This window comes from Leuciscus leuciscus (genome assembly GCF_965113295.1).
Source record: "Leuciscus leuciscus genome assembly, chromosome: 22".
Taxonomy (NCBI): Eukaryota; Metazoa; Chordata; class Actinopteri; order Cypriniformes; family Leuciscidae; genus Leuciscus; species Leuciscus leuciscus.
The window spans coordinates 24,213,416-24,229,646 of NC_138746.1; the positions used below are offsets into that span (position 1 = coordinate 24,213,416).

Consider the following 16,231-nt stretch of genomic DNA (forward strand, 5'->3'; position numbering starts at 1 on the left):
ATGAAAAAGTATTTGTGTGTGTACAATTTTTTATAACAAAGAAAATGACTGAATGCGCCTTTAACATTGCACTAAACATCTCCTTTTATGTTCCATAAAAGAAAGCAGAAAAAAAAACAAAAAAAAAAAACACGACATCTGGTTTGGAACAACATGAGGATGAGTAAATGACAGATTTTTCATTTTTAGAAAAGTATTGCTGCTGATACTGCAAATAGCATCTGCTCAATCGGAATCACACATCAGACAAAAATAAAACTACCATAATTTCATTCCAGAGCAAAATTTTGGCTCAAGCATGTTGTGTCTTAAGCCAGGTTTGTATCTCCGCATTCTGCTCAAACGTCACTGCTGACATTTCTGCACTTAAATAGAGGTGCAAAGTCATGGAAAATCTGAGCTGCACTTCCACTGCAACGTGTGATGGTGAGAGTCTGTTTCTCTTTCCAGATCCATCTCTTTCTCTTTGTGGATATTCTGTCAAATGACTATCCACATCTCTCTCTCTCTCTCTCTCTCTCTCTCTCTCTCTCTCTCTCTCTCTCTCTCTCTCTCTCTCTCTCTCTCTCTCACGCACACACGCACACACACACCCTCGAGGTAACCATCTCACTGACTTCCAGTGCCCGGGAAAAAATCTTTATTGGTATTGACAGCTCTGTTCCTCCTCACCTTGTTCACTAAATTTGAAAACCCGCACATGACTCTTGACAGCATGTAGAAGCAGTGGACACCTGGCCACCACAGCAGGTTTGCCACTCTTTAACCTCTCAACTGTTTCTAATAAACAACCTAAGAGGGTAATCGAGACTTGTTCTTAATGCTCTCCAGCAAAAAAAAAATAAATAAATAAATATTGTATATATATATTCTTAATCAATGTATGTCTAATGTTCCAGTAATAATATAATACACTATACTGTTCCTATAAGGTTGGGGTCAGTAAGATTAAAGTATTTTATGCTCATCAAGGCTGCATATATTTAATAAAAAGTAAAGTAAAAATATTGTAAAATATATATAAAAAAAAAAAAAAAATTATGTTTAAAATGTCATTTTGATTAGGGCTGGGACAATAAATCAATTCATCACGATTCGTGGATAGATTCCAATATTTGTAACAGCAGATGGCGTTCTAGGCTGGTTTTTAACCGCACGCTCAAATGCTCACGAAGAAGAGCGCTCGTGCGTTCTGCTGAGTCTGGGAAATGTACTTACACCGAATGCTTTTATGACACGAGATTAATGTAAACAGCCCACTGCAAACACCCTTAATCAAACTTAACTTCAACCTTTTCAAACTTAATGATTGATTATTTCATAGAAGGTTCAAGTGGTGTGTCTAAGGCATTGGAAGCCAGCAGAGTACGGCTGTTTCTAAAGCATGCAGTGCCATCTGCTTTTAAAAACTAAGCTCAGAATCGAGTCGAGAGAGAATCGCGATGCATTCTGAAAAACTCAGAATCGATCCAGCATAATATCTCGATTCACGATGCATTTACGATCACAATTTATCGTCCCAGCCCTAATTTTGATGCAAACCCTTTTCACAAGATGTAAAATAAATATCTGATGTCCCCAGAGTGTGTATGTGACGTTTTAGCTCAAAATACCCCACAGATAATTTTAAAGTTGTCACTTTTTGAGGGTGAGCAAAAACGCCTCGTTTTGTGTCTGTCCCTTTAAATGCAAATGAACTGCTGCTCCCAGCACAGGGGCGGAGCTTCAAGAGCTTGTGTCCTTAGCAGCTTCGATTACGGCCCTGTCCCAAATGGCACACTCCGGACTTGTGGACTTCCTCAGAGTCCACACTTTGGTGACGTCATGTAGTGCAGACCTATAGGGCCCTTGGCGCGAGTCCACGAGGGCACATTGAGAGGTATTTTTGGGACAGACTCGCTCGGCATGCCGGAAATAACGGTCTGGTTGTTGTTGGACAGGAGAAATCACATTTTTGCGCTCCGACGTCTTATCTGCATGTCCACTACACAGCCTAATTTTACAGTTCTATATTTTGATATTGTGCATATCACCTGGGCATTAGACAATTGATAAATCATGCTTATTTAAATGATGTATACAGTTGTACATAATACATAATGTTCCATTTGAACTAAGATTGCAATTTTAAAACATAATTTAAACATATTTTTTTCAATTTACAGGTTTCAATATTCATACTATGTTTACATATGACTCAGTAAAGCCCTGCCATTCGGTTCTATTTATTTAATGAATCATAATGCGATCGTATTATTAAACACGCTATTATTATGTTTGAGACATCAACCACTGGTCGATGACCATAATGTTTGTATAAACTGTAGGTAACAACTGGTAAAATGTACATTTAGGTCATAAAAACAGTAATATTTTCTTCTCAGCCATGTCAACAATTATCCGTGAGTGAAATCTCCTCCCATCTGTTGTCTGATTGGCCTTTCGCAAGGATTCCTGGGTAGTTAAAGTGCGTGGAGCCTGCATCTATGCGGGCTTCGTGGAAGACCGCTTCAAGGGTACAAAGGGGGCGCTGCTGAGCACACTTCAGAGCGGTAAAATGCTGAATGGGACGGCCTACGGACTCGTAGACTCAGCGAGCACGCGCAATTCAAGTCCACGAGACCGAAAGTCCGCATGAAGTGCGCCATTTGGGACAGGGCCTACCTCACACAGACATGCACTGAAAATTAAAAAAAACCTTTAGCCTTTTATGTTCAAACCGGAGTCAGAAAGATGGAGAGACTCAAGAAGAAGTGACAACATGTAGACTATAGTCTATAAATCGTGTTCCGGGGGTGGAGTTTATGTAAATTTTAGGGTTGGTGATGTCACTAACCCGGCAGGAATGTCGTGTAGTCCCTACCAGCCGTTTGTTGTAGTCCTTAAAAAGCAATTTCTTTAAAAGCAAATATCTCCCTTTGCTTTGCACTTTGAGCGTCTTAACTTTGCAGATGTTGTTCATGCTCAAACAGCAGCATTACACACTATAAAGTTAGGAAAGTGAAATCAAAATCAACCACCCCTTTAATATTTTCATTGAAACCGTAATACTTTTTTTTCTTTGATAAATAGAAACTTCGAAAGAACAGCATTTAAAATAGATTTTTTTTTTTTTTGTAACAGTGCCACTTTTGATCAATTTAATTCATCTTTGCAGAGTAAAAGTAATTAAAAAAGACCCCAAACTTTTGAATGGTAAGTAATAATAAACATCATTAAAACTATTTTACTTTTAACTTTACAAAATTAGACTTTTCAGTCTTTTTTTCATAGAATGTATCTGTAATTAAGTTTATTTTTCTTACCCGTTGGCAAATGTTTTTTTTTTTTTTTTTTTTTTTTTTTTTTTTAAGCATACATCACACTAAATTGAGCTAGATTTATGCTTAAAATAATATATATATATATATACTGTATAAAAAAAAAAATGCCAGTGGGTTAAAAAAAAAAACTCAATTAGTCTTGTTATCTTACACAATTTTGTTTCTCAGGTAAATATTCTCAGCATTCTTAGATTATATTAAATCAATCCTAGATAAAATTTTCTAAGTGATGCTTTTCACATTTATCATATACTGAGGCTCTTTACTTTTACTGCATGACAACAAATGTCTCATTAGTTTCTATTTTTTAATTCTCTAAGGGATTTTAGGAGAAACATCTGAGACAGTAGACACTTAAAAGAAACTGAGAACTTGAGCCCTCTGAGCACTGAAAGTACAACCACTGAGCTATACAATGCTCCTCTGGGTCCTGTTCTACAATATCATTATACAAATTTAAATTAAAACAAGACCCTCAGTCACATTAAACAATACTTCTTGTAGTGTGGTTGAAGTTGATGCGTCGCAATGACAAACAGGCTGTGCTCTGCTTTCACCTTCATTAGAGTAAAATCAGTATTTCAAGGTGAGACCAGCCATATATATCCATATCCATATATACATCTATCCATATATATCCATATCCATATATACATCTAGATCTAGCCATATGTATATATATATCGTTCTTTTTGAGTAAGTGCTGATAAAAAAAATAAAATAAAATAAACTATATATCTCAGCAAAAACAGATTTTCTCTGCACTGGGACCGGTTGCATGCAGCTAAAGTATAAACAGTGATATTGTGATTTTTTTTCAATTTAAAATAACTGTTTTCTATTTTAATATATTTTATAATGTAATTTATTGATGGCAAAGCTGAATTTTCAGCTTACTCTTCCCTGATGGAGAATCATCTTGGACCAGAAACATCTCGGTTATGTATGTAACCCTCGTTCTCTGAAGAAGGAAACGGAGATGTTACGTCAGTGAATGACAAAATGAGGGTTTCGCTTAGAAGCCTATCACCTTCGAGTTCTACAAAACGAGCCAACTAATGCCATGGGTCTGCGGAATTTGCATAGCGCAACTCCGCCCCATTGCGTGGGTATAAAAGGAGCTGCGCAGCAATCTCGCATTATGTTATGCTGAGGAGCCGAGACTGAACTCCCGGCTGTTCCAGCGGTACAGCGGTTGTGGCAGGGGGACGTAACGTCTCCGTTCCCTCCTTTAGGGAACGAGGGTTACATACATAACCGAGACGTTCCCTTTCAGTATGGGGGGTTCCACGAAATGGGGGTTCCAATTCAATTACGCCACAGCGGCTGTCTACCAGTGCCCTGCGCAAGTCTGAGCTCCCTGTCGTGAGACTAGAACGGACAAAGGGCTAGGCTTAACGCAAGAATACCAATGTACACTGGGTAGCATATCCCAGGTGGAATATGTAACACAGCGCCTACCCGTAGGGAGGACTAGAAGACACATATGACCCGAGTATGGAATGCATATGGAAAAACTCAGAGGTATCCAGCCCACAGGGTGGAATGTTTCAACCTCGAGATGGCAAGAGGTCTTGCCGAGGGAAAGACACATGCTCGGTGGAGACTTACCGTGGAAATACACATGTGGGGGTTGCCCAAGCAGGGAACCATGCACATGGAAGCACCTAGCCAATCACGAGGGCTGATCAACCGAGCATGCACTCTGGTGATGGCATCGACAGTGCAGGAGGAACTCAGGGTCTAAGGAGTACTCATCTGAGTGAAATAGCGCACGTATCCAGTCTGTGGAGTGGAATGGCGCAGCAAGCGATGACACCAAGCCGGTCCTACTTACTGGCTAGTGGAAGCGAGTACATGAGAGGACACTGGTTCTAGAATAATTTCTCGAATCGAATTATAGAATCTCGCAAAAGTGTTGGGTGTTGCCCAGCCTGCAGCTCTACAGATGTCTGGATGGAGTGTGCCTTCACCCCTAGGGGGCATGGTCGACCCTGCATCTGGTAAGCCAAGATAATGGCGTTCACTATCCAGTGAGACAACCTTTGCTAGGAGAGCCTTTCCCTTCAGCTTTCCACCAAAACAGACAAAGAGCTGGTCTGAGGTCCTGAAACACTGCGTTCTGTCTACGTAAGCCAAGGCTGGGTCTGCCTCCTCCGAGGGCAGCGCTTGCAGGTTCAACACCTGATCCCTGAAAGGAGTAGTGGGAACCTTGGGCACATATCCAGGCTGGGGTCTCAAGATCACGTGAGAGTTAGCGCCCGAATTCTAGGCACGCTTGGTCAACCGAAAATGCCTGCAGGTCCCCAATGTACCCTTTAGCCACCGCCCCGTCGAGGGTAGAGAAGGCGGAAGAGGTCGCTGAACGATCACGGGAAGCCAATCGTGCCAATTACGGATCGTGCCAATCAAAAGACAATACCTGTCTACCGCACCCAGAAATACATGGGTGAGAAATCTTTAAAAAGAAGTGCCATGTGCAGCTCTTTTAGAGAGGAAAAAACTCACACACTGTTGGCAGATCACTGCACAGACCAGCAGCAGGTAATGTGATCTCGCTGGAACGTGCCGTAACACCAACAGCACTGAAGAGTCGCTTGTCTCGTAAGTGAAGAACTCAGAAAGGCTTGCAGAGGAGTGAAGAATGTTCTTGGCTCCGAAGCAAAAACATAATGCGAGATTGCCGCGCAGCTCCTTTTATACCCACGCAGTGGGGCGGAGTTGCGCTATGCAAATCCCGCAGACCCATGGCATTGTTTTGCCATTGGCTCGTTTTGTAGAACTCGAAGGTGATAGGCTTCTAAGCGAAACCCCCATTTCGTCATTCACTGACGTAACTCGTATAGTGACTGACTGAAAGGGAACAAACCAGCATCCAGATGATCAAGCCAGCTTCAGATGGATCGTGGAACATGGTAGTCCAGCTTGGACCAGCTGAAAGCCAGGTGTATGTTCCAAAACAGAGCTTAAACTGGATTCTCTAGCAAGGATTTGGAACTTAATGGACAAAAAAACAAAATATCCAAATATTGTATTATGCCAAAGCATTGTACAAAAGCATTTGTAGATTTTTATTTAAATAATGAAATAATGTGCCCACTTATACCATAGTAGACACTAGCAGATTATCTACCTGTTGATTGGTATCTACTTATGCTCACACCAGCAGGGCCTCTAAGCTATTATGCTTACATGACACTTCTATCTATCAAGATGTTCATTTTACCTAAGTATTATTCTTACAGTTTTCCTGAATTGTTCAATACCTGAATGCTCTGTCATGTTACGACATACAACTGGTGCAAACTGGCACATTAGAGTGAAATGTGAACCTGTTCTCACTGCACACAAGAGCAGACTCTCTTTTACACATCTGGACCAGAGTGGTCATCTCAGAGCTGTGGTGATGTGTGTGTGTGTGTATGTTTGTTTGTGTGTGTGTGTGTGTGTGTGTGTGTGTGTGTGTGTGTGTGTGTGTGTGTGTGTGTGTGTGTGTGTGTTAGAGGAACAGAGTGTTCTCTGTCACCTCCCTGCTGAAAGGAAACGGACAAATAAGTTCAAACTTCATGGCCTAGTTCTGTTTCCCTGAGCCTGTGACCTGATTCCAGCGAGCTGGCCAGTAGATGTGTGTGTTCTGACTGCTGTTTGCAGGAGAGGTGAGTGTGTAGTTTTCTCTCCACTCACAGATGCGTTTTCCCATCGAATCACTGCTCTGCTCATGTAAAACAGGCTGTTTGCAGTTCACTGTCACAGCTCAGGCTGCACTCATCATTGTATGCGAGTGTGTGCATCTATTATGACGTGTGTTTTAGTGCTTCATGTGATTTCTGTGCAGTGCATGCAACTCATTTCAATTTATTTTGGAAGCACAGGCACTCCACACACTGTGTAAAGCTCTCTGATAATTTTGCAAAGTCATAACTATTGTTAGGGAGATTTTTTTTGTTAAATTTATTGCTATCGAGATTGAATACAGCACCGTTAAAAAATATAAGATCAGTACGTTTTTGTTTTTTAAAGAAATTAATAATTTTATTCAGTAAGGACAATTGACCAAAGTTGACAATAAATAAATTATTTCAAATAAATAAAAAAATGTATCAAAGAATTAAAAAAAGTTTCAGATTCCAAAAAAATATTAAGCAGAACAACTATTTTCAACATTGATAATATAAGAACTGTTTCATGAGAACCAAATCAGAATATTAGAATGATTTCTGAAGGATCATGTGACACTAGAGACTGGAGTAATAATGCTAATTTGCCATGACAGGAATGATCAATTGTAATCATTTTTCACAATATTGCTGTTTTACTGTACTTTGTGATAAAATAAATGCTGGCTTGGTGAGGATAAGACTTTGATTTTTTTTAAGTCTTACTGAAACCAAATTTTTGGAACAATAGATTATATCAGTGGATATTGGATATTTACCCTTTGCCCTCAAAGTTAATCTTTAAAAACACCAATCATTTAATAACACTGGCCAATATAAACATTATCTATTTTCCATACTGTCATACAAAGTCAGGACACTGAGAAAAGTGTTGCTTTAGAGTTTGAGCAGTTTGTTTGAAATAAAGGTTTGTTTGAGTTAAACAAAATCACTCTTTTAAACCATTCCATAGACAATTGTAGGCTGAAAATGATCAGGATATACTGTCATTATTTTATTTATATCACCTGGCCCTAACAGTACAGTATATGTCCTACAAAACCATAAAGAGAATAAAAATAAAACGAAACACTTTTAAAAACCCATCAGGGTTGCAGTGGTTCCCAGCAGGGATGGAAACTGTTTGAATTTGAGATTTTAGTTGGCTTTGTCAGTTTGTTTCCTCCTACTTTTCGGTGATAATTCGATTTTTAGGGATGTGTTCAGTGGTTTTTAGATCCACAGGGCCCGTGCATAGGGATTGCTATGATGATTATGATCCCAGAACCAGGGGAAACATTCGTCCTCATGTAATCCAATAAATAACACTGGGAAAATTGAAGCAGTCAGCAACACCTAAAATAAACCAACCAACCAACCAACCAACCAACCCAGGTGAGAAAGACCAATAGACACAACATTTCTGATAGCATTTGCTGCAGAAAACGAATGCAAGTCTATTTCATATTTACTCTCAGGTTTTCATTCAAACATGCCTTTTTCTTTCTTGCCAATAACTTCACCTACACATTGTCTGAATGCATTTACATATGACCTATTTTAGGTTTGATAACAAAAGCAACGCGAGTGTGTGAGCATGTGTGAGTGAAGGTGGTGGTGTGTGAAGTTGTGAATATGTGTGAGCATGTGTGTGTGTGTGTGTGTGTGTGTGTGTGTGTGTGTGTGTGTGTGTGATGCTCTGGCAGTGTCAGGTCCTGTTCTGTTGTTAACAAAGAGCATTTAATTAGGAGTCTGTTTATCTCTCTCCTCCACTCTCTCATTCCTCTGTTACGTTGGAAAGGGTGTGAAAACAAGCTAAAAATAAGAGCCCGAAGGAGGAAAGTCACAGAAGCACATTAATTCTGCCTGTTAAAAACAGAATACAAAAATATAGATTTAGAAAAATGGAGGACACTAGAGAAGGAGACAAAAAAACTAACAAACAAACAAACACACACACACACACACACAGAGAGAGAGAGAGAGAGAAGAAGAAGAAAAAAAACATTCTTTAACATGCTTTAACTACCTGACGGAGAGACACTAAAGCAAAGAAAGATTTCTTTTTAAATATCTCCGAGCACCTTACCGACCTACTTTCCTCTTTTGTTATTCTCATGCGCATCTGTGTACTTCTGCTTGACACTTTTAAAAAGGAAAATCAAACACTCTCTCCACAGCCTCAGTGCAACTTACTTCCTTCTGATGAAGTCAACGAATCTGGAAAACAAGGCAAGTTTTAAGAGGTAACTGAAAATGAGACTGAGTGTTATTATCAGGGGTGGCTCTGCTTTTACATGCTGGGATGTCTCTGTTATGGCAGCCTGTTGTCACCCAAGTAAAAAAAAAAAAGAAAAAAAGGTAATTGTGAGACAACGTTTAAAATTAGAAATAAATGTCAACATTTGGAAGATATAAAGTCGCTGAGTCATGGAGTTGACGCTATGATCTGAAGCACGTGTGATACACACCAATTTTGATTGGCTACCGCCGTCAGGTGACATAACAGGTGCGCCAGCAGGGTATATAAGGGCACTTAGAGAGAATGTCATCAGCTTCTTTGTCTTCAGGAAGCCGTTTGTTTGTATGAAAGATTTATAACACCAGATGATACACATGAGCTGTCTGTTTAGGAGCGGAACATGCTCGGTCATCACTTGAGGCTCCCAGCTCCCACCTCGCTCTGAGGCTTCTTCCGATCTGGCAGAGAGCTTGTTGTTGGGCCGATCTAGTTCGGTGGAACCAGATATGATGGGAGTTGGGAGGAAATACGCTTGAGTGAGCCCGTCTCCTCCCTTACCCCAACATATGAGGAGCTGGTTGACGTTATGACCAGAAACATGGCCAAACTAAAGTTAGATTGGTCGGCGGAAAAGGAGAATCTGCCCCAGGTGTGATTCCTTGCAGGTCATAAGTGTCTCACTAGAGTGAACCTTCCATTTCTCCCCGATCTCCACAATGAAATGGTCAAGTCGTGAGAGAAGCCATATTCGGCTTATGTTCAAGCCCCTTCTGCAACCATGAAGGGGCTGGCTGAAAACGGGTATATAAGGATGCCCCAGATTAAAGATTCTCTCCTGGTATGGCATCTTCATGGAAGGCTCCAGCATTGCCATTTAAGCTGTGTTAGACTACATCTAGGCTTGTTGGCAAAGCTTATGTGGTGGCGTGTCAGGCTGGTGGGGCTTTGCACACTATGTCAATGTTGCAAGCCTACCAGGCCGATTTATGGAAGGATCTCGATCTGAATGAATGAGGTATTTATATAGCGCATTTCCAATGCACTACTGTACACCCAAAGCTTTTTAAAATCATGTCAGGGGTCTCTCCTTAACCACCACCAGTGTGCAGCCTCCACTTGGATGATGCGACGGCAGCCACAGTACAAAGGCGCCAGTAAGCACACCACACACCAGCTATAAATGGAGAGGAGAGAAAGTGACAGAGCCAATTCAGTTGATGGGGATTATTAGGAGGCCATGATTGATAAGGGCCAATGGAGGGAATGTTGCCAGGCCACTGGGGTTACACCCCTACTCTTTTACGAGAAGTGCCATGGGATTTTTAATGACCACAGAGAGACAGGACCTCACTTTAACGTCTCATCCAAAGGACGGTGCTTGTTACAGTATAGTGTCCCTGTCACTATACTGGGACATTAGGATCCACACAGACCACAGGGTGAGCATCTCCTGCTGTCCTCAATAACACCTCTTCAATCTGGGGAAGGAATTATCTCCAATCCTGGAGCTCTGCCATGCGACAGACCTCCGTGCTACCAAGAAGGCGGCCTGTGCCGTAGGCCGCTCGATTGCTGCTATGGTCGCCATGGAGAGGCATCTATGGCTTAACCTTTCGAGGCTCAAGGAGAAGGACAAAGCTTCCATCTTGATGCCCCGGTGCCGCCTTCCAGACTTTTTGGCACTGCTGTCGAGACAGTGGTCAAGAAGGATATATATTTTATATTGTTTTCTCTCCTGTGTGAGACGGCATTGAAAGGGCACATATTGTCTCTGACTGATTCCAGACTGATAGACGAGCAAATGTGAGAAAGATCTGCTTCAATCCATCTATTATTGACAGGAATCTGCATTGACTTGTAAATATGTGTGGAGTGGACAAAAAAGTTGTGAAAGTTTATGTCAGTGATGGTGTCCGGAATCAGTTTCTTTAGTGTTTCTACTTTCTTCAGCTATGTTCGGTTTTGATTTGAGGTCTGTCAGCTCTCAAACAGAGGGCTTGAAAGTGTCATGGCAAAGCTCTGTCTGGTCCAAGAAGAATTATTCATAAACAACCACACTAATGAGCTCTATACACGAGCACAGACTATGATTCAAACAAAAATGGTAGCTGAGAGGTTAGGTTTCTCTCAATGCTGAATGTTTCATAAATTTATAAACTAACATCTCCACCCCTCAGAGACCCTTCTGAAAGCAATTCCAAGAGCTCAAGCACTTACAAACAAGTCAAAACAATCTGTAAGAGTCAGTGGGCCCTATCTTACACCCGGCACAATGCAGCAGCAAGCGCAATGCAAGTGTTTTTTGCTAGTTTCAGTCCGACGAAATTATCATTTTATGTGTTCTGGCGCATTGTTGGCACATTGCTATTTTGAGGCAACAGAAATAGACTGCGCCATTGACCAACTGAAACCTGGTCTAAAGTCAATGGCGCAATATTATTTTTTTTGTTATTTAAAGAGCACGTTAGTAATGTGTGCCTATAGGCGGGTCCACAACGCGCGTACACTGCATATTACACACACAGGGATGCACATCAGCACACAAACATGCCAAATATTTCAAATAAAAGGATTACAAGTAAAAGATTATTATTGTGTACATAAAGATATGGTGGAATCCGGCTTGTCCCGTAGATGGTCTGCTTGCGCACTTTTACCTCGTGCACGAGCAGTTCCGTTTGCGCTCTGGAGACGGCTTCGGTCTTTCCACTATCAAATTCCATCATGTAAATAGCGAATCTGCCATGGCGCGAGCGCAACTGCCATTTAAAGGGAATGGGAGATGAGACTCTGATTGGTTTAACGCACGTAAATCCCAAAACACACCCATTACTCATAAAGAGAATAGGGACAACCCTTTTAGACCATGCGCCTGGCGTGCCAACCATTTTTCTCATCGTTAAACTAGCAAAAGTGGATTCGGACTCGCCCTAAGTGAACTTGCGCCCTGCGCTTTAGACCATACGCTTAGATCGTTAAAACAGGGCCCAGTGTGTCAAATCATCAATCAGCACAGGGATCATTATTGTATGTTAAGAGCTGTCAGAAAATAATAAAAAGCCCTAAAACTCTTCATTTAGTGGTTAATAGCCTCTTCAAGACGTCTATCTGCTTCAGTGTTAATCATGGCTTAATTCAGAGTCCATGAAGACATTAGATGACTGCTGTGCCAGTCATTTACCTTTTGGGGAAAATGAACATTAACATTCTGTCTCTGAGGAGTGAAAACAACAGAAAAATCTAAGCTCAGTGTCTGTAATCTCCCTCATTTAGCATTTCACTGCAAACAAAAATGGTTTCTGAGGTTTATAAACAAGTAAAATAGATTATTCAAAACAGTTGACATTTACAGTATGTAAAGACATTCAACTAAATGTATAGTAAGAGTATACAATTAAGGTGAAAAATTAATAGCATAGCTCCGATAATTTGATGAGAAATAGTTGAGTTCATTTTGAGATCTCAGACTTTTGATTGCAGACTTTTGTATCTTGGCAAATCTGAGCAGAAACTGAGAGGAGGGTGAGATTACTGGGGTATTTTTCTCAAGAGAAACAATTGACAGCCAGTCTATATACAGTAAATCTCTATTTGCTTTCCATTTAATCTCATTGCTATCTATAAATGATTTTCATATCTTATAGAATATCACCAGGGAAAAGGTAAATGTGAACTTAAATGTCTGACAGATAGGTTTAAAGGTGCAGTATGTATATTGACATTGTAATATTGACCCCCGCTAGAGTGAAAGAGAGAAAGAAGCCCGAAAAGCTCTTTGGGAACATACATTACATGTGTATGTAGTTCAAATATGATTCCTCAGAAAATATGGCATTTATTTTAAAGAGCATTAGCAAAAGCATACTTTTCAAGCAAAACATTTCACAAACATATATTTGTTTGTTTTTAGGTTTTAAAACAGTAGATCATTTGCAGATGCCACTTGGCTTGATATTTTATTATCTAATGCATTTAAATAACATTAAGTTTGTACAGATAATGTACATAAAGAGAGAAAGAGATAGGAAGTCTATAATCTGAAATGAAGTTTTATTTTAAAAGCTTGAGAAAATACCGGATTGTCTGGTCTCAGTCTTTTGGATGGTGGTCCTCCATCTTCTGGGTGGAGCATGTAGAACAGACGCACTTTATTGGCATGCTTCTTGCTCTGTTGTGTGAAAGAGAGAAAGAGACAGAAAGAGTGAGTGAAGTTAGCATAACAGAGATCAAAGTGTTCTCACTTTAATTAACATGAATGTAAAGAAATGACAGACACCCAGGAAATATCCATTTCTGCAATACATGACTGAGCATCCAATTTGCATAATTGAACTATATCGGGCAATCAATAGACAAGTAATTAATAACATAACATAATTTTGCTTTTAGAAAAACTAGCATCAACTGCTTTAATAATTTTGATGCATGCTGACTTTACTGAAAGTATTCAAAATAAACTTTGAGTCTTTTTTTGTGCAGAACTTTTGAGGTTTCTTGTTGCAGTATTCCCTCAACTGTCAAATGGATTTTATAAAAGAGTTTGCAGTGCTTGTAAAGATACATTGTATTGGTTTTTCAAAACTTCTGGTTTCACGTATAACTCCATTCAAACTTTTCAGCCTTAGGTTTTTATCAACTTTTAGGTTTTGTACATTAGGTTTGTTATCCTTATTTTTTAACAAAAAAATGTATGTGGATATGTACCTATATGTTTTCTTATTTCTTATCTACATTGAATATTAACTGCTGTCTTCTGTTACTCCACCCAAACATTTTTATTATTTCATAGGGATCTGAGGATACCAAAGGCGCTTCAACTTTGAAAAATGCATGTGACTGCTTAGCTTTCAAAACATTTACAGCCACGCACATATCAAATAGACAAGGTGGGCCAAGAGAGCAAAGCCCCAATGACCTTCTTTAAAAAAAAACTGCTGCCTGCTATAAGATTCAGTAATGTCCCGGCTATGAACATTTAAGTCTATGACTGACTTGTTTTAGTTTTTTTCATGCACAGCCGGCATCTCAGGTAACAGTTTTATACCTGCCCTGAATGAACCCTTTATTAGATAATAATATGAGATCTGGCCATATGAGAGAATATGAGATGTAAAGTGTATCAAGATGACAAGACTCACATTTATTCCATATTCTCTTTTTAATATAAAACTTACATCTGCTCTTCAATTTGAAGTTGGCCTGCGACAAAACGCTCCACTTCACACAGTTATGCAGAGCCGTTTCCTGAGCTCAGTCAGGGAGGACATATTTCAAAATACTGCTTTAAAATGTAATCGAAAAATGAAAGACTTGCAGTGTGACATTTCAGTTTTGGCTCTTTAAGATCACGATTCAAGAACATATTTACACAGTCAATTACAGAGATGTGCTCCTCAAGCACTTTTAGTTTAGTTTTTACAATTTGAACAGGTAAACAGAAAGTGTTTTTTTTTTTACATTTACATTTATTCATTTAGCTGACGCTTTTATACAAAGCGACTTACAATTGCTATATATGTCAGAGGTCGCACGCCTCTGGAGCAACTAGGGGTTAAGTGTCTTGCTCAGGGACAAATTGGTGTCTCACAGTGGATTCGAACCCGGGTCTCTCACACCAAAGGCATGTGTCTTATCCATTGCGCCACCCCCACCCCCACCCCCACCCCCACCCCCACCCCCTTTTTTTTTTTTGTTCCAAAACCTGAGCTAACTATATAGCATTTTAAGGCATCACAGGCACACTCCGACGTAAAGGCTGTTCCAAACAGTAACCAGCAGCATTATATATATATTTCGATATAAGAGTTAACTACTCAACCTCATTAACTGACTAATTGGTCTAGCACTGTGACCCCTCTCTAATTCAAATGACACTATATTTTTGTGGTCTATGTGTTTATTATTCTTATTTGATTATTGCACAAGTAGTTTAGTAATAAATATGGCAAACTTAGTTTTAAATCATTTGTGAGCCAAATCTCATCTTTGCTTCATGTGTCTGTTTGGTGTTGCAGTGTATAGAAACACTTGCAAGGTTCCGGATCAGGTAGCTGTATATATAGGCAGTACGCAGCAAGGCCGCTCACTAGGTTTTGGAGCGTAGCCGGCGCCGCATTTGCCTAGATAGGCAATCAGGCCTGGACAAATTGTTAATGCTCTGGGGTTTAAGATGAATAGCTTGAATTTGTAATGCAATATGCAATTTGTCTGATATTAAAAACGGGACTATGTGAGCATCTGTGGGTATTAAGCAAGTGCTTAATATAAGTTTTGATTAAGAACAGATTGCAGGTGAGTTCAGCTGGATCAGGAAATGGCTTGGATGAAAACGCTGAGCAATAGCACTGAAGAGTTTTAATATTTTCAGTGTTTATTTAAATGTAAGTTTCAATTTTAGACATTTTGATGTGCATTTGTAATTTATATTTTATTTAGCTTTAATTTGTTTTTATTTCAGTTTCAGTTTTACAGTTAAATTCAGGTTAAATTTTAGTACTGCAAACTTAAAATTGTTTTCAAATTATTTGTGGTTTTTAAAGCTTTTGATCTAATATACATTTTTATAGTTTCAGCTTTATTTCAGTTAACGATTTTTATTTTTTTAGCAGTTTTAGTTTTAGCAACACTAACAACACTGGCAAAAAGGGATAGCTGGTTTTACATTATTTTAAACAAATTATGGTTAAACAAAATTGAGTAGTCAGCGAGTTATTTGAATGATTAGTATAATAGTTACACTTTTTAATTAGTATAAAATGGTTTTCTGAAGCTCTTCGTTTGAATTAATATTTGTATGAAATGTCCATATTAAAAACGTTCCTTTAATCTGTAAGGAATGCGTAGTTTAATCTAAAACATGATTTAATCATTTAGAAAATCTTTCATCAAATGAACTGCAATGAACCGTTGGGTATTAAAAACATTGGCATCTACAGAATCTTATTAGGCTTGTGAGGACACACAAATCACAGAACAATGTGATTAGATGTTAATTAAAAAGAAAATAATAA

At 39.4% G+C, this 16,231-nt stretch overlaps 1 protein-coding gene across 1 annotated transcript in view; it reads right to left on the reverse strand.

Moving 5' to 3' along the window:
• The window catches only part of LOC309487010 (zinc finger matrin-type protein 4), a 107,518-nt gene that overhangs the window by 60,432 nt on the left and 30,855 nt on the right, over positions 1 to 16,231 (reverse strand). The window contains exon 3 of the mRNA XM_082154555.1: positions 13,297 to 13,389. Coding sequence (XP_082010681.1) covers positions 13,297 to 13,389 — 93 coding nt within the window. The remainder of the gene's footprint in view (positions 1 to 13,296; positions 13,390 to 16,231) is intronic.